Below are 25321 nucleotides of genomic sequence, written 5' to 3'. Positions count from 1 at the left end.
TATGGGCTACCCTGCCTCACACCTTATAACTGCTTGGATTGGCTCTAGCACCCTTGTGACTCTTGATATGAATAAAGGGGTGTATAATAAAATGCATGCTGTGCACAAAAAATAAATGAATAAAAATTTTATATATATATATATATATATATATATATATATATATATATATATATACACTGAGGGAAAACAATTTTATGTCATTTAAAAGAAAAGTGTGTGCATTTTAGCCTTTGTGTCACATGAGTCACAAGTTCATAAAAGTTGCTCTGAAAAATGGAAAAAAAAAAAATCAATAAATACATAAATAAATAAGTAAAAACACATTATTCATAGTTGTTTTTTTGAAAGAAAGAAAGAATGAAACAAAAGAAAATTGTCAGGGCAGTCCAAAAGTTGCTAAATCTAGCATCTATATTGACAAATTTTGGCCCAGATTGATGTCCGGAGTCCAAATACAAGGTAATCGGCCTTGACTGCCCACAACCACTGGCAACAGTTCTTTGTCATCTGAGTGAAACTAACTACCACCAATTACAAGATGTATTTAACTCAGGACCATGTGCTCACAGTGTGTATAATGTCTGTATTATAACAACACGCTACAAATCTGAAAATATGTTCTCCTGAAGAGTGTGGCATGATGTTTATGGGATTAGGGTTTTATATTTTATTTCCTGAGGACATACACAGAGGTCAGCGAATAGTTAGTCTTTGAATTGCGCACACACTCTGACCACTGTGCTCACTGCAAATATCATCTGCATTGTATTTTGATGTATTAGACTGTAGCCTGGCATCATCAAAATAACTGAGTTGCCCAATCCATATTCAAGTGGACATTATTTATTACAAGAGGCACTGACAAACATGTCAACCTATATGGATTGTCTGTAAATTATACAGATTTTTCAGAGTTTCAGAGTCATACGGATGTACAAATAAAATCTTATGGATATTCAGGGTTTTGTCTGCAGTGGCTCTGTAACCAACCGTTTCTGCAGCGCGACTCCACTTTGATGCGTGAACCAAATGAAGCAATGCTTCGATCCACTAGCTCATTGGTTCTTTGATTCGCTGCTCTTCAGAAACGGCAAGTCCGCTTCTTAACTCCTCTCAAAGCCATTAAAATATTTTGAGTCTCTTTTGTGTGGATTAAAGTCACTAACTGGGACTCCTGTTGTAGTCAAGAAGCGAAAATCATCCTCCGTTCCGTTGTCTGCTGACACAGAGTCTGGTCGGAATTAATAACTTCAAAACGGATTGCCGGGATGGCAGATTTTTTTTTTTTCCTTAACCACTGTAGTAAAATATAGGTTTCCAAAAATGAGCAGTGAGAGATCACCTTAAGTTGCTCAGTTGGAACACAGCTTCCACGTTGGTATCTGTGGCTGTCTAACAGCTCCATCTATCATTTTATAAACCCACTTATAACAATTAAGGAGGAGCTGGAGCCTATCCCAGCATTCATTCAATGAGAGGCAGGGTACACCCTGGATAGGCCACTAGTGTATCACAGGGTCAGCGCATATAGCCAAACACATTCACACACTCACTCCCACCTACTGTCAATTTAGAGTGACCAGTTCAATTAAGCTGCATGCCTTTGGAAAAGGGAGGAAGTCAGAGCAGCCAGAGGGAACCGATGCATGCCAAACTCCACAAGGAAGTACAAGGTCAGGACATTCTCACTGTGAGGCAACAGTACTTACCACAATTCCACCGTATTTTCTTCTACGGAGTGGCTATTCACCCAACCGTTGGTTCAAAAAAGTAAATACGTGAGCATATACACCCAACCACCACTGACCAATGAGCACACTTGTAAGTTCACTTCTAGTTTCAACGCAAGAGGGAAAAAAAGCAGATTTTTTTTCTCACTGGCTGCGGGAGGGTTCGCAGCCCGCGGAGGGGCTGTGATCTAAAGCGGTTCTGTTTGGCTCATCACACCCAGGAAACTGTTTCAAACTAACACCATCTTACAGACAACAAGCAGCATTTTGTTCAAAAACCGTTTTGTCGTCATTAACGGGCTTCCATTCAAAATACTTCTGAAGTTTGTCTGCTTTCATCCATTGCGGTGTTTTCGCAGTAATTAAAGACACCATTGTTAAATGTGCCAAACATATGCCACAACAGAGCCTTAAAAAGTGGTGTAAAAGACATAGTTTAGATGCACAAAACGTGTCAAATACATGATCATGGTTGGGCAAATAAGGTAAGACATCATATTTATCTACCCAACGGTTGTGCGTGTAATGTTCAATGTATGACTTATCTGCCCAACGGTTGGGCGAAAAAGGTAAGACATTACATTAATCTCCCCAATGGTTGGGTGTGTAATGTTCAATGTATGACTTATCTGCCCAACGGTTGGGCAAACAGCCTTTGCCTTTCTTCTATGATCCATCACAAATTGAACAAAGTGCAACTGTCACAAAATGAAGAGGATCAGGAAGAACAGGTGCATTTTATAGTAGGTATGATATATAAACATTAATAAGTGTTGAGGAATTTAAAACATTTTCGCAGATAGTGCTGTACATCTGACAGTGTCATCACAATTGGAAAGCACATCAGCAAAAAAAGAATACACATTCGGTTTGGAAAAATATAGATGGATTTTTCTGCAAAACAAATGACAAATAAATGAAACTTTACAGTGGAGTCTGCATACTGGTAGAATTACTTTTATTCCTGTTGACTTTGAACAGTCAGTTGTACAGTCAAATACTGACCTCCTAATTGCATTTTATTAATTATTATCAGTGGGAGAAAACAACAATGTGCCAAAATAGTTTGCTAAAGAGCTGGCTGGCTGATGAGCTATCTAAAAAACAGGAAACAGTATGTACAAATCGGTGAGCACAAATCACATTATGGATATCACTTGTGGGGTACCACAATGGTCAATATTAGGACCTAAGGTGTTAATTTTATATATAAATGATATGTGTAATGTTTTGAAGTTATTGATATTTATATTGTTTGCAGATGATACAAATTTTTTTTTTCTTCTGGGGAGAGTTTGCAGCAGATTTTGGTTTGAAACTAATTATCAAAAGAAATTAGCAATTCATTTAGAGGGGAAAAAAGATGATGTTGGTTGGAAGAAATTCCACAAATGTTCAAGTAGCCCTGATTATAAATAATACACACATAGAAAGAGTATACCAAAACATTTGTTGGAGTGATCATAGACAACAAAATCAGCTGGAAACCTCATGTTGTGTGTTGGGGGGGTGTGGCTGGACATTTTGGTGTTCTTTTCTTTTCTTTGCTCTCCAGGTGGCATGAGAACTGATTTGTCTGTGGAGAAGGTGCTGGCTGAAGAGTCCTTCATCCTCATCAACATCATGTGTAGCACCTGTGAATGGTGCTCACGTGCAGCCTTAAAGACTTTCAGCTGAAGCAGATAATTGGATGGCGTTCTGCATTTAAGTCATGTGTGATTCAAGCAGAACTGCCGGGAACTCGACCTTGTGATGTTCGTTTGTGAGACGCTGAGGACCGCGCCTGGGTTTGACACATCGAGCCCGTGAAGGAGGAAGGGTGAGGGACACATGCTGTCAGCACACATCAGAGGTGATTAAGTGTTTAACTAATTGTTGATAGTAACTTGGTATTTTGTTACGCAATATATTTGAATTGTGATGAGAATTGTGCAGCTTGCTTCTCACTGCTGTGGCGTGCGGACAAGTGATCCTCCACCTGTTGTGAGAAGCTGCTCATTTGCATAAAGCTTAAAATACAGACCTGAATGTGTTGCTGATAGTATGTGTCTTTTGAAGGATATTAGTTGTAACTGCTGACTTACCTCACCTCTTCTATCCTTCGCAGAGAGTCGGTTTGTCATGTCCTCCTGGGGGGTGTTTGGCGGTGATAGTGAGTCCGGGAGCGCCGGGCTTCGATCCTTTTGGGCGCTGGAGAGCGTGCCAGCCTTCACTCCACCAGAAGGACGCTATTTTAGTTTTTGCACTTTATTATGCACTAGCAGGTGATATAAATAAATTGTTTTTGTTATTGGAACCGCTTTCTGGTTATTTTTAGCGCTGGGTTCTGTCTGACGCAGGTCCGCTCCTCAACCCGCGTCGACACATAACACCTCATGTAAGCCACATCAGATCAAAACTGGCAAAATGTACTGCAATTCTGGGGGAGACAAAATACATACTGGACTATAAAGCCTTACACATACTCTGCTGTTCATTATTTTTTACCATATCTGTCTCACTGTGTGGAAGTATGGGGAAACAACTACAAAAGCACCCTGCAGCCACTATGCATACTACAGAAAAGAGTAATAAGGATATGAATAAAGTGGGATACAGAGAACATTACGGTAACACTTTACTTGAAGGTACCTTCATAATAGTGACATGACACTGTCATAACTGTTACATGACAGTCATGAATGTGTCATAAACATTATGTCAATGTCATGGGCATTTATGAATGCTGTCATTAAGTGTCATTCGGTATTTGTCATGACAAGTTAACATTTATTGGGTTGTCTTGATTATGATAACTTGACATTAATCAAAGGGACATGATCAGAAGTTGTCTTTGTCATGACATCTTGACATTGAATTTGTTTCTGATGTCCTTATTATGACAACTTGACATTAATCAAAGTGACATTTCCAGAAAATGTCTTTGTCATGACAATTTGACATTAATCAATGTGACATTACCAGAAAATGTCTTTGTCATGACAACTTGACTTCTTAAAAAGTACTCAGTGGTAATTAGTCATTTATAATCAAATTTGTGAATTAGGCATAAACAGTGGTGAGCACAGTTCCGATAAGCCAATAACAGATAATTATCGAAGATAAATGGACTGCATTTATATAGCGCTTTTCCATCTGCATCAGATGCTGAAAGCGCTTTACAATTATGCCTCACATTCACCCCGATGTCAGGGTGCTGCCATGCAAGCCGCTCACTACACACCGGGAGTAATAGGGGATTAAAGGCCTTGCCCAAGGGCCCTTAGTAATTTTCCAGTCAGGCGGGAATTTGAACCCATGATCTTCTGGACTCAAGCCCAACACCTTAACCACTATACCATCACCTCCCTTTGTTTTCATTATCGGATTATCTTTTCACATAACTTTAAAAACCATTAGCGGACTAATTATCTTCCGATAATTTTTTGTCGGACAACTTTTAGACCGATAACGTAGTAAACAAAGCTGAACAGCGGCAAACATTTTTAAAATTTAAAATCAGTTGAACACCTACTTGTTAAAAGTTTCGTAACAGATGTATAGTTTTACCCTCTGACAACAGAAGAGAGCTGCTTCCTGGAGAAACTGCTCTATCCTCCGTAGGCAAAGGAGAACTGGTCACAAAAAAACATTTCCTTTAACACCATACTGATATGCCGGCAATATCACCCAAGTCATCCAGAGGCATACATTTTTAACTTATGGTTCAAATTTTAACCAAACTAATTTTGGACAAGTTATTTAAAATTACTGTCATGTCTGAAGTTTTATAAAGTGAAAATATCAGATATATGTTTTTGTTTTAAAGTAATGTGCTAATTTTTTAGGTTTTAGTGAGCACATGCTGTGCCCAGCAGTGCATTAAGGGTAGGATAGGGTAATCTCAGTACGTTCACGACAGGACAAATGCATTTCAGACATTGTGTTCAGGCTCCACGGACAACAGCATTAAACTCTAGTGCCAAAGACTCTTGTGAATATATTCTCTGGGTTTATAGACGTTGTTATCGTATCTGCATTTATTAAATTCCATGCATCTTAAATGTAGCAGACACAGATTATCTGGAATTTCGTTTTAGCAAGTTTTCAAGGCCTCTACTGCCATCTTCTGGCCAGTAGTGTTCACGGCAGTTCATGGCAGTATTCGTCCTGATGCTGAGCAGACACTGTATGACATTTTTAATCACTGTACTCGGATTCAGTTCAAACTGTACAACAGAACCGCATGGTGTAAAAGTTCAGAGCACCTGATTTATGTTCTCTCACACATTGTACATTCAAAAACCACAAGTCAAACTTGTGTTTCCAGAAGCAAAACGTAAGCTTTTTTTCAAACGTAATTTACAACAACTCTCGATGGGAGACATCAAAGTTTAAAAACAAAACAACAACAACAAAAAAACATTACAAGACATCTCTGCGGTGTTTGCACATGCACAGTGCGAGAGGTTGGATGCTTGTAGCTCTTCAGCAGCAGGATACCATCACGACGGCCGACCAGAATAATATCAAACAGGTTTGATTTTCATTCGACTATACCAGGGGTGGCCAAGTTCGGTCCTCGAGAGCCACATTCCTGACACTCTTAGTTGTCTCCCTGCTCCAACACACCTGAATCCAATGAAAGGCTCATTAAAAGTCTGCTAACGAGTCTTTCATTGGATTCAGGTGTGTTGGAGCAGGGAGACAACTAAGAGTGTCAGGAATGTGGCTCTCGAGGACCGAACTTGGCCACCCCTGGACTATACGATCGGCGATTAGGAGGTGGTCATGAGATGTTAAATGCAGCTTGTTACTCCATGTACACTACACGATGCAGGACGCGCGATTAACCTGATACTCGGTCCAAAAAATTCTTGCACGAATGAAAAATCATCTGAAAAAGGGCCAAAACTCGCACAGTATAAAGCCAACATTTATGTGTCAAGACAAAATTGAGTGCACGTTTTACATCATAAAACATGCGAACATCATAAAACGTGCACACCGCACTAATAAAATGAGCCCACATTCTCTCCACATGCAAAACATTTTGCAATGACACTTCCAGGGCTCCGTAAAAATGCCTGTTTTTACAAATAAAAAAATTGAATATTTTACAAAAGCACATTTATCTGTAAACACCAACAGACGACACACGTCACATTAATGTGTTGGTTTACATAATGAATCAATCAATCAATCAATCAATCAATTTTTTTTATATAGCGCCAAATAACAACAAACAGTTGCCCCAAGGCGCTTTATATTGTAAGGCAAGGCCATACAATAATTATGTAAAACCCCAACGGTCAAAACGACCCCCTGTGAGCAAGCACTTGGCTACAGTGGGAAGGAAAAACTCCCTTTTAACAGGAAGAAACCTCCAGCAGAACCAGGCTCAGGGAGGGGCAGTCTTCTGCTGGGACTGGTTGGGGCTGGGGGAGAGAACCAGGAAAAAGACATGCTGTGGAGGGAAGCAGAGATCAATCACTAATGATTAAATGCAGAGTGGTGCATACAGAGCAAAAAGAGAAAGAAACACTCAGTGCATCATGGGAACCCCCCAGCAGTCTACGTCTATAGCAGCATAACTAAGGGATGGTTCAGGGTCACCTGATCCAGCCCTAACTATAAGCTTTAGCAAAAAGGAAAGTTTTAAGCCGAATCTTAAAAGTAGAGAGGGTGTCTGTCTCCCTGATCTGAATTGGGAGCTGGTTCCACAGGAGAGGAGCCTGAAAGCTGAAGGCTCTGCCTCCCATTCTACTCTTGCAAACCCTAGGAACTACAAGTAAGCCCGCAGTCTGAGAGCGAAGCGCTCTATTGGGGTGATATGGTACTATGAGGTCCCTAAGATAAGATGGGACCTGATTATTCAAAACCTTATAAGTAAGAAGAAGAATTTTAAATTCTATTCTAGAATTAACAGGAAGCCAATGAAGAGAGGCCAATATGGGTGAGATATGCTCTCTCCTTCTAGTCCCCGTCAGTACTCTAGCTGCAGCATTTTGAATTAACTGAAGGCTTTTTAGGGAACTTTTAGGACAACCTGATAATAATGAATTACAATAGTCCAGCCTAGAGGAAATAAATGCATGAATTAGTTTTTCAGCATCACTCTGAGACAAGACCTTTCTGATTTTAGAGATATTGCGTAAATGCAAAAAAGCAGTCCTACATATTTGTTTAATATGCGCTTTGAATGACATATCCTGATCAAAAATGACTCCAAGATTTCTCACAGTATTACTAGAGGTCAGGGTAATGCCATCCAGAGTAAGGATCTGGTTAGACACCATGTTTCTAAGATTTGTGGGGCCAAGTACAATAACTTCAGTTTTATCTGAGTTTAAAAGCAGGAAATTAGAGGTCAACCATGTCTTTATGTCTGTAAGACAATCCTGCAGTTTAGCTAATTGGTGTGTGTCCTCTGGCTTCATGGATAGATAAAGCTGGGTATCATCTGCGTAACAATGAAAATTTAAGCAATACCGTCTAATAATACTGCCTAAGGGAAGCATGTATAAAGTGAATAAAATTGGTCCTAGCACAGAACCTTGTGGAACTCCATAATTAACTTTAGTCTGTGAAGAAGATTCCCCATTTACATGAACAACTTGTAATCTATTAGACAAATATGATTCAAACCACCGCAGCGCAGTGCCTTTAATACCTATGGCATGCTCTAATCTCTGTAATAAAATTTTATGGTCAACAGTATCAAAAGCAGCACTGAGGTCTAACAGAACAAGCACAGAGATGAGTCCACTGTCCGAGGCCATAAGAAGATCATTTGTAACCTTCACTAATGCTGTTTCTGTACTATGATGAATTCTAAAACCTGACTGAAACTCTTCAAATAGACCATTCCTCTGCAGATGATCAGTTAGCTGTTTTACAACTACCCTTTCAAGAATTTTTGAGAGAAAAGGAAGGTTGGAGATTGGCCTATAATTAGCTAAGATAGCTGGGTCAAGTGATGGCTTTTTAAGTAATGGTTTAATTACTGCCACCTTAAAAGCCTGTGGTACATAGCCAACTAACAAAGATAGATTGATCATATTTAAGATCGAAGCATTAAATAATGGTAGTCAATTTCATCAATTTACTGATGAAAAATATACAAAATCTATTTATGGAAAGAGAAGGTGGCTATAATTTGAGAGGAGAATTGAACTGCAAAAGGATTAGAAGTCAACCTAGTAAGAAAAGGATGTGCATATCAATCTGTGGGATGGATTTGTGGAACAGTTTCAAGCTGGATCTCAAATAGAGCACCAATATAATTCATAAAAAAAATGTACAAAAAATCGATCTTAAGTAATTACATTTTTTTCACTGAAGTATTCAAAATGGTAAAATAAATTGAAAAGTACCAGTACTGGTGATTAATTGCGATTGTTTTCGTATTACTATTTGAAGTCTGCTCAGCTACACAGATAAAACATTATAACATGAACTTTATGCAGTAAAGTTCTCTTTTGATTAATACTGCACTAAAATTAACAGGCTTTTGGTTGACTAAAACATGACTAATTAAAAATAATATGTGACTAACTAAATATGTCTAAAACTAAAAAGGACATTTGAAATTCACTTATTTGGTGTTATCTGGTTTCAAAAACAGCATTTTTAGATTTAGAAGTACTTATTTCTTGCTAACCTTTAAAAAATATATGAGAAACAAATTAGAGTTTTACAGAGATAAACTGTTTCAACTGTTTTTCATATTAGTTTATTTTGTTTTGGAGGGCAGCCAGCTGACATCATGCTACCTTTCTTTACTCTGATTGGCAGTCGACGTATCTTTCCCAGCATGTTCATGCATATCGGGGGAAGCCCCCATATGATCTATGATGTCACGACCAAATGTAGATCATGTTGTCTGATTACTTGAAATTCTAAATTTCTTCTCAACAGTGCAAATTTTGATCATGTTTGCAATATCATATTGTGAATCCCTTATTTAAATGCTAAGGAAAAAATATAGTGGCGCTAAATAAATTTAGTTGATGAATTAAATCTTATAAAAACCAAAAGCCCTACAGCTTTAAGATTAGGTCTGAGAGCATTCACCTTTTCCATGTACAATGCACACATCATTCATATTTCCAATTAATATTAGCAATTAATACATGGAGCCCCACAGAAGAGGTAAAAACAGCTTTTTTAAAGGGGAGGGGTAACAAAACTTTTGCATGTTCTTCATACTTTTTCTTTAAATGCCAATATGCCTGGAGAAAGCTTGCAATTGTAAAACTTGACTGTTGCTACATCCATGACACCATGGAACCACCCTCAGTCTGAGCTAGCAACAATCCAGGCAGACAACTCATCCATCCTAACCCCTCCACCCAGCATGTCAAATTTGCTTGCAGTCAACCATCCTCAAAAGCTGAGTTATTGTGCATGAAGTTGCCTGGTGGTGGAAGCCATCAAGACTCTAATGACAAGAGTCATCAGGACATGATATATCCTCCCGGTCACCACAAATCAGTAATACAAAGTGTCAGGGGATCATTCAAGTACACCCTTATGCGAAATATGAATGAAATTGGTCATACATTGAGATGACTTGTGAGATTCTTGAGATATCACTGTAACAAGGGTGGCGATGACAATATCTTGAATATCTCACTGTGACCTTGAAATTGACCCCAAGGTCACCATAATTGACTGGTGTTGAGGGATCAACCAAGTACATCCTTACTAAATATGAATGAAATTGGTCAACTGGTTCTTGAGATATTGCGAAAAAAGCAAAATTGATGGACGGACAGACTGATATGCTGATCACTATATCCCCCCATGTTTCATACGAGATGGATAAAAAGTTATAATCTCCAATAGCTGTGACTGGAGTTTGTGCATACCCCATCCCATGCAAAATAAATAAAGTTGCCACCAATCACAGACTCATGGTAAGCAGTGCAGGAAAGAAGAGTGTTAAAAATAAGACATCTGAAATTTCAGCTTGAGTCACTTACATGTCTTCTGACTAATCTCAATGTAGATTATGTACTAAACCCCAAAATTAATTATCAATTCCACAATATAACCAATAAACACAAATGTTATTCATAAATGCAATAACTACAATTGTATTATTTGTAGTAAAGTAGTTTCATAATCGTAATAAAGATGTGCGCATATATTCAGACAATCAAACCAAATCTATTGGATGCCTTTTACTGGACCAGCCCTGCTGACAGGGAGCTGCAAAGCACATCATTAAAAGCCATAATGTGTATAGATGTTGACAAGATGCAAGAGGGCTGTTTGTTAAAGCATACTAATACTGACATGGGTGACCTCATGACATGGTCCTAATGCCTACTTCGCACAAGCTAGTTTGAATATAATATTTACACAGATCTCAGATATAACCAACTGTCAACAACTCATATGCAGCATGTAATAGGGGTTGACGTCCTGTTGACCTCAGGCAGGTTCTGCACTGATTTAATTCATGTGGCTTAACAAATATGAGGTTTATTAGAAAACTAACCGGCAGTTTTATAAAAAAAAAACAAAAAAAAAACAACCTATATGGATTTGAATCATGTGCGATTACACTAGACATGCTTGAACCCTCGTGCGCATGCGTGAGTTTTTTCACGGGGGACGTCATCCGCCTGTGGGCAGGCTTTGAGTGAGCACTGGTCCAGCTCTCTTGGCTGAAATCCTTTGTCTGAGACGCTGCTGGAGACGGCGCGCGTTGCTTTATCAAAATTTTTTTCAGGACACGTGAGGGATATCCGAGTGGACACTATTCGAGAAATTCAGCTGGTTCTCGGTGAAAGGTTTAACGGCTGATGAGAGATTGTGGAGTTTCTTTTGCTTTAAGGACAGCTCACAAAGCGGATCGGCGCGGCGCGGTCGGAGGTGGCGTCTGTCTGGCTGTTTTGAGCTGAAAACATCCTAATTTAAGGCTCTGTTCACCCAGGTCATCGTCAGAGAACAGAGAAGTTTCAGAAGAAGTCGGCATGAGGAGTTTATGCAGACATTCCACTGTTAAAGGAGATTTTGTAATGAAAGAACGTGCGGGCAAATTCGCTGAGTCGGTTCCGTGACGACGCCGCAAATCCATCTGTGCCGCGACAGGAAAAACACCTCCGTGTTGAAAACCATTTGTAAAATTCAGGCGGCTTTTGATGGCTTTCAACAAGTGAGTATCTGAGAAATTGTTCAACAGCTGGGCATGTTCCAACTTGTCCGTTAAGGTTTCCAATGGAGGTGTTTTTCCTGTCGCGACCCCCCGCGGTCGGGTCCGGCCCGACATGCGAATCTGCCCACACATTCTTTCATTACAAAATCTCCTTTAACAGTGGAATGTCCGCATAAACTCATCACGCCGACCTCTTCTGAAACTTCTCTGTTCTCTGACGACGACCTGGGTGAACAGAGCCTGAAATGTGGAAGTTTTTAGCTTGAAACAGCGAGACGCCGCCGCCTCGGAGCACAGATCGCCGTCAGGCGCCGTGGGCCGTCCTTATAGTGACACTTACAGATGAAAATCTCTCATCAGCCGTTAAAATTTTTACCGAAAACCAGCTGAATTTATCGAATGGTGTCCACTCAGTTGTGCCTTACAGTTTTTGAAAAAATTTTGATCAAACAAAGCAGCAGTCTCTGAGCCATTCCTAAACAATGAAAAAATCGACAAGAGGGTGGGCCACTCCTCACTCAAAGACTGCCCACAGGCGAATGACGTAACCGACAGGCGTGAAAAAACTCTCGCATGCCAACGAGGGTTCAAGCATGTCTGATGTAATCACACATGATTCAAATCTATATGGTTTTTGAAAAAATAAGGTCGGATACTTTTCTAATAGACCTCGTAGATGAACGGCAGAAAAACTATCTGTAAATGCAGTGACTTTAGTTTGGGCTGAAAATAGCCATCTGTCTTGTGTCTTTTACCTTTATCATCTGAATCTAGCATGTGCAGTCATAACACTCATTACTAAAAGGAGGAATGAAACGATACACTGTGTATTGTGATAATCATATCATGAGGTCTTTATCGACTCGTGTCATGATTAATATGAGTACTGTGACATCATGAAAAGTCAACTATTGCATCAAAGAAATGATGATCACTTCTAGAAAAAGCATAAATGATTTATAAAATATAGAAATAGGAAATGTATAACGTCAAGGATTACAATTAATACGTCAGAATAGTTTGTTTAAAGATGAACATTCGCCTCAGATTGCTCAGAGCAATGTAATTATGTATGAGATGTACTGAATTACAATTGTGGAGCTAGTGTATCATTACACTCTAAAACCTAGGTAAGTGAGTTTGTTTCACCCACAATGTTTTGTGGATTAACAAACACACATATTCCTGAGATTTGCCATGAGGGTGTTATGTAAAATGAGATCAAAATAGCCATAAAAGCACAAAAGAATGAAAATAACCAAAAAAGTGATTTAAAGGGCTGTGTGTGAAATACCTCAAGATGTACAATGGGGCAAAAAAGTATTTAGTCAGTCCCTGATTGCAATTTCTCCTACTTAGAAAGATGAGAGAGGTCTGTAATTTTCAACATAGGTACACTTCAATTGTGAGAGACAAAATGAGAAAAAAAAAATCTAGGAAATCACATTGTAGGATTTTTAAAGAATTTATTTGGAAATTATGATGGAAAATAAGTATTTGGTCAATAATAAAAGTTCAACTCAATACTTTGTAACATAATCTTTGTTAGCAATGACAGAGGTCAAACGTTTCCTGTAAGTCTTCACCAGGTTTGCACACAGTGTAGCTGGTATTTTGGCCTCCAAGCAGATCTCCTCCAGAGCAGTGATGTTTTAGGGCTGTCGCTGGGCAGCACGGACTTTCAACTCCCTCAACAAATTTTCTATGGGGTTGAGGTCTGGAGACTGGCTCGGCCACTCCAGAACCTTGAAATGCTTTTTACAGAGCCACTCTTTTGTTGTCGCGGTGTGTTTGGGATCATTGTCATGCTGGAAGACCCAGCCACATTGTATCTTCAATGCTCTCACTGATGGAAGGAGGTTTTGGCTTAAAATCTCACGATACATGGCCCTGTTTATTCTTCCCTTAACACGGATCAGTCGTACTGTCCCCTTTGCAGAAAAACAGATGTTTCCACCCCCATGCTTCACAGTAGGTGTGTTGTTCGTGGAATGCAACTCAGCATTCTTCTTCCTCCAAACATGACGAGTTGAGTTTTTACCAAAAAGTTCTATTTTGGTTTCATCTGATGACATGATATTGTCCCAATCCTCTTCTGGATCATCCATATGCTCTCTGGCAAACTTTAGACAGGCATGGACACGTACTGGCTTAAGCTTGGGACACGCCTGGCACTGCAGGATTAGAGGCCCTCTCAAAGTCTGGGATTTTTGTTCACCGTTCTCATGATCATTTTGACCCCACGGGATGACATCTTGAGTGGAGCCCCAGATTGAGGGAGATTATCAATGGTCTTGTACGTCTTCCATTTTCTTACAATTACTCCCACAGTTGATTTATTCACACCAACCTGCTTGACTATTGTAGAGTCACTCTTCCCAGCCTGGTGCACATCTACAATTTTCTTCCTGGTGTTCTTCGACAGCTCTTTGGTCTTGGCCATGGTTGAGTTTGGAGTCTGACTGTTTGAGGCTGTGGATAGGTGTCTTTTATATAGATAACGAGTTCCAACAGATGCCATTAATACAGGTAGGTGGAGGACACAAGAGCTTCTTAAAGAAGAAGTTACATGTCTGTGAGAGCCAGAAATCTTGCTTGTTTGTGGGTGACCAAATGCTTATTTTCCACTATAATTTACAAATAAATTCTTTAAAAATCCTACAGTGTGATTTTCTGGATTTTTTTTTTCTCATTTTGTCTCTCATAGTTGAAGTGTACCTATGTTGAAAATTACAGACCTCTCTCATATTTCTAAGTAGGAGAACTTGCATAGTCAGTGGCTGACTAAATACTTTTTTACCACACTGTATGTCATATTGATCAAATAAATACTTTAGTTACAGCAACAAACTCATAAATCTCACCAAAAAGAGTTAAGCAGAAAAAAGTATTATTGTTTATAAAATGAGACCTATTCCCGTTTCACAAGCCTAATTCTTGTCTTCATTATGTAGCGGCTGCACTCTGCGTTGTGTTGTTATGACTCCGCCCATTCGCTCCCCTTGGGACGCGAACTCGCAATCTCCGGCATGGGAGTCGGACTCTCTAACCAGAAGGCTAAAACCCAGGGCTCTGGCCTTGTGACCAGAGAATCCTTTTGAGCTGTTGGGAGTGAGGTTTACTAACTACATCTGCACAGCGACACCTGCTGGCCTCCGTTACAATTATACTGACAACAAAAACACGTCACTCTGAGACACCTTGTCCAAAAGTAATGTGTCCTGGTACATGTACAAAGCCTTCCATGAAGTTGATCAATGCTCAAAGTGAAAATGATAAATTTTGTCAATGAAGAGTCTCAGGCATCCACGTGGGAGAAGATAAGCCAAAAGCAACTGGACCTCCGGTTTCTACCTCATGACATTTCACCACTCCAAGTGTCTTCTTTATTCCTCCGTCACACATTGCCACATCCGATTATTGTTGAGATGCAGTTCGAAAATGTTCTGACAGCCATCTGTGAGAGTCCACGCAGTTGGTCCCATTTGGCCAGCGGCCATGAGTGTGTTGCACATGTTCAAAACCCTCCGGGTGCCATCAAGATGGAACACCTATCCGACAGTGGGCCATGTGCAGTCTGACCACAATTTACATATTCTGATGGTGGCAAGAGAGGATCCGAAATGATTTGAGCACATACGAGGGAACCTCAAGATGGATCTGGCATGGCAAAACATGGCAGTATGACCTGCCTCCAATGCCCCCCTCCCCCCAAAGAGCGCAAAGGAACTGATATGTATGTGGCACACATTCATCATGTACAGTGAATGTGAACAGTGCGCTATGAAACCAGAAGCACCATGCGCTATTGCGCGCCTGCCACCACAATTCTGAACAGGCTGTTATATCCACAATAGCCCTTACAGTACAGATATTTGTCCATTCCTTCCCGTGGACAACGTAAATAATAATGTGAACTATTGTATCCATCATATCTGCACATACCAGAGGCAGCAGTGCCTCTCCATGGTCTCATGCGCAGTAACGTGTCATTGCATGCATCAGACTCAGAGCTGAATGGATCTCGCCGCTGTAATATATATATATTATTACTTGATCACCTTCTAACTCTGTAGGAGATATGGCATGGAACTGTTGTGCCTTGACAACATTAATAAACATGAATCTCACCTCCAACAATGGTCCAGGAATGTTTCACAGCCCAGGGTGGATGTGGAGCCGGGACTGCAGCCTGCAATTAAAATCCTCTCACCTGGCTGCTGTGGGCTGTAATCAACCAAGTAAAAACAAATCCTATGTGATAATCCAACCATTGCGGTGTACAGAGTTGTGTTGTGCTGCTGAAGTGAGCCAAAATACAAAAAAAAATAAATAAAATTACAGTTCCCTGGAAAGGCTGTCCCATGCACCTGACACATGGGACAGCATGGCCCACTGGCAGCAGTGTCCAGTAGATGGCGACGACACGGACATGCACTCCCGGTGCCACACACACGTGCGCACGCATAGCTGCTCATTCAGCCACTATGACCACACACACACACACACACACACACACACACCCAGCGATTATGTCATCAGTCCAGCACCTACTCTATGCACACACGCACATGCACATGAGGTCAGTAACGCTGGGACGAGGAGGACGAGCGCAGATGTGATTGCATGTCTGAGTGAGTGACCGCACCATGCCTTGACACATATGGCATGAGTCCGGTCCATACTTTGGTTTTACTCCAGTATCCAGTACCGGCAGGGACTGTGCAAAGGGAGGAACACAGTGCTCCTTCCCACTCTGGTTCTGTGTTTGCCATCCAGACATTTGGACATAGGGCAGTCTTTAGCTCCTTTTATGGACGTCTGACGGCAGCCTGTGTCATCTGCCTGTTGTCTATATACGCTTTGGATACCATCGTGCAGGTGTGGAGGAGGTAATCTGGATGCGTTCTGACACTGCTGACCATGCCTCTTTCTCTCCCGATTGCATCCAATCATGGCAGTATTTTCCATGTCGGGCTGGTTCCTGCACATTCTTGCTATGTGTAATGGGGGCTTTAGTCTAAAGTAACTTGATGTTTTGGCCCCAGCTAAACAATACAGAATAAGCATGTTCTTCATGAAAACCAAATGATAGCCTTCATGTCAACAATGGAGCCAATCATAATGTTGCCCCAGAGAGTTGCTAAGGTCAGCTGTGCCATGCAAGTGTCATCTTGCAGAGTTGCTCAGGTCAGATCTACTTCAAGATGTATTTTTTTTAATGTACAGCTTTGTGACTTTTTACACCATGTTTAACTTTAATCCTTCCTCAGGAAACAAAAGGATAGTTTATTCATTCATCAAGGGCAACACAACCAATGACCCTCTTGGAAGCAATCTGACTTTAATAATTAGCAAATGCAACAATAACAGCCATGGCACTGTTTTCAACACATGCATTCTGTACTGTATATAATTGGTGTGATGCCATCAGTTTACACAGGACTGAAGAAGCCATGGATGAGCAGGTAAAGATGCTGAAGACAAAACAGAAAGTCATTTTGTTTTCAAACTGATGAATGGACAGCAGATGGTGTTAGTTTGCAGTTAATCTGTTAAAATCCACTGGTGTATACAAGGTTAATTATTGAGCTGACATACTGTATCTAAATGAACAGAATAGTTTTACTCTTGCAGCAGAATCACTGACTCACCAAAGAAACGTACTGGATGTCTCGGCACAGCTTTGTCTCTCTGGGGAAGTCTGCCAGATCCAGGAAGTTGTCGACCACTACTTGGCCAATGATGTCATGACGTGAAAATCGGTCAAAGTCATAGACACTAAAATGCAGCTTACGTGTTGGAAGCTCAGAATATGCCACGGGAAACAGAAATACCTCATCGAACACAGGGTTGAGTGTTTTGCGGTGCACCTTGGTCTGATGCTTGGTTTTACGGTCAGGCAGCAGGTAGATTTTAACATAGGGGTCTGAGGTTCCAGAAAAGTCCTTGGCTGGAAGGTTTTCTGCTTTGTGGATCTTAACTATTAATTGTTCCAGGTCACAGTCAAATTTAAGGATGAAGTGGAGGCATCCACAACCCTCGCCTCTGCGACCACCTTCCTCCCCTTCAAGGGAGCGCTGTTTGTAGAGCTCTGGTTTGAGGCGGCCAAGACCAAGTCCCATTCCTGTGAGTGAATCTTGCCTTTGGAACTGAGCCACATTGAAGTCTGGGTTAGACAGGTTCATATGTCTGTGAATGGACCCCTGTCTGTGCACAGGGACATACACCATCAGTACTTTAATCAGAAACACCAAGCAGTAATCAGTAAATAAATCATATATGACTAAAATACAGCAATCAATGAAAAGCAATTAGCAGGGCAAGGACAGGATTAATTTTTGTTTGTAGCTAAATAAATTCTCCTTTAACTAGTTTTAACTCTGACATTTCGGTTCCTGATAGATATAAGTGACCGCCAGTGAACCAACTGTTTTTGAGTCATGCTGGCCTCATTTAACATGCATAATTACTCCTTCTGGGTCATCTGCATATCTTGCAGTTACTCAGTTTTTAAGAACTGCCTACACTTGACAGATTTATCATAAAGGACTATACTGTTTGCCATTCTTGAAGATGAATCTAAATGAAACCCATGACACATTCACTGACTTGCAAATCTTCATGTGTCCATCCTCTAACTTGTCTAAAGAAAACTGGCTGTTAAAGTGATGGTTTGCAATCAAAACAACAACAACAACAAATCCTGATATTTAGGTTGTCCATTTACTTATAGGCTCTCTGACTATGGAGGGATTGTGTGTAAAATGACTAATTCCAAAACAGTTAATAGAATATGTTTGTTAAGCAGCTTGAATTAAAGTGAAAGTCTCACGTCCATACCTTGATCATTTCATTTCAGCTCTATTGTTGCCATGTACAGAGGTAAAATTGCAAAAGTTGTATCACTGTCCAACTCATTGCTTACGTGACTGTAACTATTAGGATTCTGGTGGCCACTAAGCCCACTCTTGCTTTTCTTAAGTGAAATAAATTTAAAAGTGTGTTAAACTTACCCAATTTCAGACATTGATCGAACAGAAGGAGATGGTTCAGTGGTCTGCCTTTGCATCCGAGGATTAGTGTGAACACCATTCTCCCGATTTTTACTCTGGGCATCCAGCGGAATATCTGGAGATGTATGGCTGATCTTCATAGCTGCCTCTGGTGTGGCCATGATGGGTGGTGGTGACATGGGAGTCACTGGAGCTTCCACAGATACCACAGATGCCACAGGAGTGGGCTCTCTGGCCATTGTGCAGTGTGATGATTCACGGCGATTGTGCACTGGGGGGTCCACAGCTGTATAAACTGGCTGCTTGGGTGGGGGCTGCGAGGGTAAAGGGCTCATGGTAGGGCTGACATGACATTGGGCATCCTTGGTGGTGGGGGAAAGCCCACGGTCCCTCCATGGTATCCAGCAGAGCTTCCAGGATACAAAGAGGGAGACGCCAAACAGAGCCAGGCCACAGGCGGTCACAACCAGAGACAGCAAACTCACGGACACATCTAGCAACATTACCAAAACACAAGAGAAAAGAAATCAGGATCAAATATTTATGTTTATGTTATGTTGTTTCCTCAGTTGCAGAATTGTATTACAAATATGTCTTGACCATGGAGGCTTTTAGGAATTATGTTTGAGGTCTTACACACTTTATTACGAGCAAAGCATTGCACAGCAGCGTGAAGCTTGCTCATGGTACAGGGAGTCCAAACAAGAAGTGACAAATTTTCAGTCACAGTGAAACAGGAAATGTCAAATGTTGAACACTTCCTGGCATGTGTGGAGCTAGAGCAGAGGCCGGCATTTCACTGGACTCCCCTGAAATGTGATTGGACACAGATGATTGACATGTCACAGCACCGCACATCTGGTTGAAAGAGCTGCATTTTGAAATTAGTGAGTCACATTGACTGCTAGGTTCCTCCTGTCCAGTAGTTGGTGCTGTGTACCACAAAAAGTTCTAATCCGCCTTAGTAGAAGAAGAAAAATGTTTGCCTCAGATTTGAACTGAACATGTCATTTGAACTATGGAGTTCTAATCACAATAAACTGATACTGGTGAGTAAACAACCATGTTTTATGCCAGAAATGAGGTCCAGGTTGTTAAAAGCAGCAATTCTCTTTTAATTCGGGTTGCCTTATATACACATTTAAGCTAACAGACAGCAGTTCATGCTCTATGGGTTTATTAGTGCAGCAGATAACTGAAACAATCCTTCAAATGGAGCACAAATACAGCTTAGCTTAGCTTACACTTTAAAAAAAATACAACTGGCCACTTGAATTTTCAAACGGCGGCCAGGTAGGAGTCAACTGAAGAATTACACAGGGGTCAAAATTTAAAAATGCTCCAATCAAATTGAAAACTACATCATGGTACTTGTCTGATTATAAAGATTCCAAAAAGAAATAGTTTAGAGTATCTATGACTAGGGATGGGTATTGATAAGATTTTATCGATATCGATGCCGTTATCAATTCCATTTATTGATCCGATTCCTTATCAATTCCTGATTGACTCCTTATCGATACCTCTTTTGAATTTTCTGTGTACTAAAAGTAGGCTTTACAGGTTTTCTATGTCAACAACATTTTAAATTGGTCACTGGATCCTTGATCTCTGGACATAAATAAAAATAAATAAAATCTGTAGATTTTGTCAAAAAGCATTTCCTTTCAGACATTTTGGCATGAATGTCTCTCCATACCTCTGAGCTGAGCTCAGCCAGCTGCTGCACGTCAGCACAGGACGTCTTGTTTTGGGAGGAAAAAACGTTCTGATCGATTGCAGTTTGTTTGTATTACAATGTTTGGAAAGAGTTGTCATTTGATTTAAACGGCATTTCGCTTTGAATTTATTAATTCCAACTGGACTCTATCATTCTAACTTGACTCGGCAGAGAGCCGCGCAGCGTTTGGAAATGTGTGAACAGAATGGAAGACGATTCTCATTTCTTTCTCACAACAAGACAGGAGTCCCAGTTAGTGACTTTAATCCTCACAAAAGTGACTCACGATTGACATTTTCAGGGATGAAAGTGGATAAAAAACAAAAAATCTGAAACCCAAAATTACCCCCCAACACCACCCGCACGAAAATGTTCGAATTCTAGAAGCTCTGAAATGCAATCTGGGACTATTCCAGACAATAAACTGCAATTTTGGTGAGGAAAAAAAAAAAACAACTTTCCTTATTCAAATTCATTCCAGCAGTATTCTGCTCTTACTAGGATGCAGCAGTTTTCTAGTTTGGCAGATAGTTCTGGAGGAAATCACTGAAGAAATGAACAAATTGAAAATATGGTTTGACCGAAACAAATTGTCAGTAAACTTAAATAAAACAGGGATGAAGTGGAGATGTAAGAGTCACTAGGTGTTCACAGGAAACAGTTATTTATTTCTGTATGTATTTATTTGTTTTCATTGTTTGTTGTTTTGTGTTATTTTGTTTCATCAGGTTCTTTTTGTCTCTTTCTCTAAAATTGTATTGTAGCATTATTAGTTATTATGAGTTATTACTATTATTGTTGTTGTTGCTATTATTAATATATGAATACAATTAAAAAACAATTTGACTCTTTTACGACAACAAACGCTGAGCCATTATTATACAGAAAACAAATGCACACAAACGTGCTGAGATGTGAACAGCTTAATGCTAACTTTAACATTGAAAACGCCATAGACATGCTAAAGCATTGGCATCTATCCCGTGTTTAAGTTATAAAACACATCTATCAACTGTTTCAGACGACCATAACAGGTCGGTTTAACATAAAAAAGGTAAATATTACTCACAGACATATGCTCTTTAGGGTTTTAGCGGAGAAAATTAAGATAAAGCAAAATAAAACTATGAATCAACGAAGCACAGATCAAAGCACTGCTTTGATCTGTGAATCACTGCTTTGATTGGTTCAAGGTTCAAAACAAAGCTGCGCTGCAGAAAAGTTGATTACAGACCCGCTACAGGGTCTGTAATCAATGTACAGAAATGATAATTTTCCTGACAAACACCCCCAAAAACAATGGCCACTCTGAAGGACCGATAAGGGAATTGTTAAGCAAAAAGGTTATTGATGCCGGTGGATCAAATCATTTTTTAACGATACCCAAAAGGAACCGGTTCTCGATAACCATCCCTATCTATGACTGAATGTTATGGAGTTTTGGGGTAAAAACGGCAAGAATGGTGACAAAGGTCAATTTCAGTTTGTACAGGGGTCAAAAGGTAAAGAGTTGCTCTAATTTTGGTAAAAAGTGATGCAAATTATTGGTTGAGTTAATAGGATTACTAAATGGAATAGTTGTGATAGTACTGAATGCTTGGTTTCCAAAGTAAAGGTCAAACAAGGTCAATGTGCACTGGATTCTATGACTTGTGACATATGTTATCCTGTAACATGAACTAAGCATGACACATGATGCAAACTGTTGGAGCAACTTTAACTTTTGACCCCTGTACAAACTGAAACTGACCTTTGTCACCATTCTTGCTACTTTTACCTCATAACTACATAACATTCAGTCACAAATTGTCCAAACTATACCTTTTTGGATCTTTATGATCAGGCAAATAATGTGGTGTAGTTTTCTATATGATTGGAGCATCTTTTAATTTTGATCCCTGGTTAATTCTTCAACTGACCCCTACCTGGCTTCCTATCGAAAATTCAAGTGGCCAATCAGTTTTTTCAAAAGAGTTCATGTCTATGGATTATTTGTGCTGAATTTGATGCTTGTATCACCATTTGCAGGATTCCACTCTAAATATTCTCTTATCTGCTGCACCAAGTTTTCCAATAATTTGGAGGGCATAGTATCCTAACCTTATGATGAGTGCAAAATAATATTCACTGTTGCTGCTCTTTGTGTCAAATCATAGTGATATCGTGTATCATATTGATATGACAACGTTGAGATACAATAATTTGGCCATATTGTACAGCCCTACTGTCAACGAGCTGAAAACTTGGAATATTAATTTACATCTGTTGTGAAAGTGTCGTGACACGGACCCACAACAGGGGGCGGTAATGAACGGACAATGGATAAGCCAAAAAGTAACAATTTAATGTTGTGAATTGCACAATGAAGTACAGACAATAACAATATGGTGGAATGTCAATTATACACAAGGTGACGTGGGGCAGGCTCGACGATAGAAGACGTCTGGCGAGGAGAAGAGCCGGATCCCACACAGCTTCCACCACCAACGGATCTGAAGAACACTGAGCCGCCAAGCCCTGCGCCCCAGGTGGCCACTGTCTTCAGCAGTCAGACCCGGTACTGCTGGCAGAGAACAGAAACAGTATTGATGAGTGTGAGTTCGCCACTCAGTAATCCCACAGTCTGTGTTTAGTTAGGAGGGAGCACCTCCACCTCCAATCACACACTTGTGCAGCTCTGTTTAACCACTTATCTGGTTTGGGGTGTGAGGCGAAGCCGTCGCAGTCCACACCAAACGCCAATCCCACAGATAAGGACACACCACAGGAAAACGGCTGCAAAGAAGTTCAGATTATTACTCAATGTAAGTCAGCAGAGAAGTTACCTGAATGGTAGCTGATTTCTCGGCGGGGAGGTGGAGTTGCAGTCCGGCCTTTATGGTGATGGTGTTGAGTAGTGGATGAGTGACAGCTGGTACGGATGATGAGTGACAGCTGTCACTCCCGGTCGCTCAGACGCCCTCTCGTGCTTGAAGCCCGCACTTCAAGCAGGGCGCCATCTTGTGGTGGTGGGCCAGCAGTACCTCCTCTCCAGCGGCCCACACAACAGGACCCCCCCCTCAACGGGCGCCTCCGGTGTAGAAGTCGGCCAGGAGGGCCGGGTCCAGGATGAAGCTCCTCTTCACCCAGGAGCGCTCTTCGGGTCCATAACCCTCCCAGTCCACCAGATACTGGAACCCCCGTCCCTTTCGACGGACGTCCAGGAGCCGGCGTACTGTCCATGCGGGCTCCCCGTAGATGATCCGGGCAGGAGGCGGCGCCGGTCCAGGGGCACACAGTGGTGAGGTATGGCAGGGCTTGAGTCTTGACACATGAAAAACGGGGTGTATCCGCAGTGAAGCCGGCAGCTTCAGCTTCACTGCGGCCGGACTGAGGACTTTGAGTATGGAAAAGGGTCCTATGTACCTGTCCTTCAGCTTCTGGGATTCCACCTGCAGGGGGATGTCCTTTGTGGATAGCCAAACCCTCCTGCCCGGGCTGGTATGCAGGGGCGGGAACGCCGGCGGTCTGCATGGGCCTTAGCCCTCGTCCGGGCTCTGAGCAGGGCAGAGCGGGCGGTACGCCACACCCGACGGCACTTCCTCAGATTGGCCTGGACCGAGGGCACCCTGACCTCTCCCTCCACTAGCGGAAACAATGGGGGCTGGTACCCCAAACACACCTCAACGGGAGACGAGGCCAGTGGCAGATGAAACTTGGCAATTATGAGCGTACTCGATCCAGGCCAGATGGTCACTCCAGGCCGTCGGGTGCGCAGAGGTCACGCAGCGGAGGGTCTGCTCCAGTTCCTGGTTCGTCCGCTCTGCCTGCCCGTTCGTCTGGGGGTGGTACCCAGACGAGAGACTGACGGTGGCCCCCAGTTCCCTGCAGAGGGAGGAGAACTGAGGACCACGATCCGAGACAATGTCCGATGGAATCCCATGCAAACGCACGACATGGTGGACTAGGAGGTCTGCAGTCTCCTGGGCCGTCGGGAGCTTCGGGAGGGCCACGAAGTGGGCCGCCTTGGAGAACCGGTCCACTATCGTGAGGATGTAAGACATGCCCTGGGATGGCGGGAGGCCCGTGACAAAGTCCAGGCCAATGTGAGACCAGGGGCAATGAGGCACGGGCAGAGGCTGGAGGAGGCCTTGGGCTTTGTGGTGGTCGGCTTTGCCCCTGGCAGAGGTGGTGCAGGCCTGGACATACTCCCAGACGTCAGCTTCCATAGACGCCCACCAGAAGCGCTGCCGGACCACTGCCATGGTCCTTCGCACCCCTGGATGACAGGAGAGCTTGGAACCGTGACAGAAGTCGAGGACCGCAGCCCTGGCCTCTGGTGGGACATACGATTTGTTCTTCGGACCTGTCCCCGGGTCCGGGCTCCATGTCAGGGCCTCCCGGACGGTCATCTCCATGTCCCAGGTAAGGGTGGCCACGACAGTGGACTCGGGGATGATGGTTTCAGGGGGGTCTGACAGCTCGGTCTTGACCTCCTCTTCATGCACCCGGGACAGGGCGTCAGATCGTTGTTTTTTTGTCCCAGGGCGGTAGGTGATCCGGAAGTCAAAACGCCCGAAGAACAGCGACCAGCGGGCTTGCCTGGGGTTCAGACGCCTGGCGGTCCGAATGTATTCCAGGTTCCGATGGTCCGTGAAAACTGTAAATGGTACCGATGCTCCCACCAACAGGTGTCTCCACTCCTCAAGAGCCTCCTTCACCGCAA

The 25321-nt window shown here is 41.9% G+C and overlaps 1 protein-coding gene across 1 annotated transcript in view; it reads right to left on the bottom strand.

Moving 5' to 3' along the window:
* The window catches only part of syt9a (synaptotagmin IXa), a 144845-nt gene that overhangs the window by 53050 nt on the left and 66474 nt on the right, over positions 1 to 25321 (bottom strand). The window contains exons 2-3 of the mRNA XM_034188863.1: positions 18897 to 19389; positions 17535 to 18090 (exon numbers count right to left, since the gene is read on the bottom strand). Coding sequence (XP_034044754.1) covers positions 17535 to 18090; positions 18897 to 19389 — 1049 coding nt within the window. The remainder of the gene's footprint in view (positions 1 to 17534; positions 18091 to 18896; positions 19390 to 25321) is intronic.

Source organism: Thalassophryne amazonica, chromosome 2 (genome assembly GCF_902500255.1).
Source record: "Thalassophryne amazonica chromosome 2, fThaAma1.1, whole genome shotgun sequence".
In the NCBI taxonomy this organism is placed as follows: domain Eukaryota; kingdom Metazoa; phylum Chordata; class Actinopteri; order Batrachoidiformes; family Batrachoididae; genus Thalassophryne; species Thalassophryne amazonica.
The sequence above is the reverse complement of the archived record's forward strand: the minus strand, read 5'-3'. Positions and strand labels throughout refer to the sequence as shown.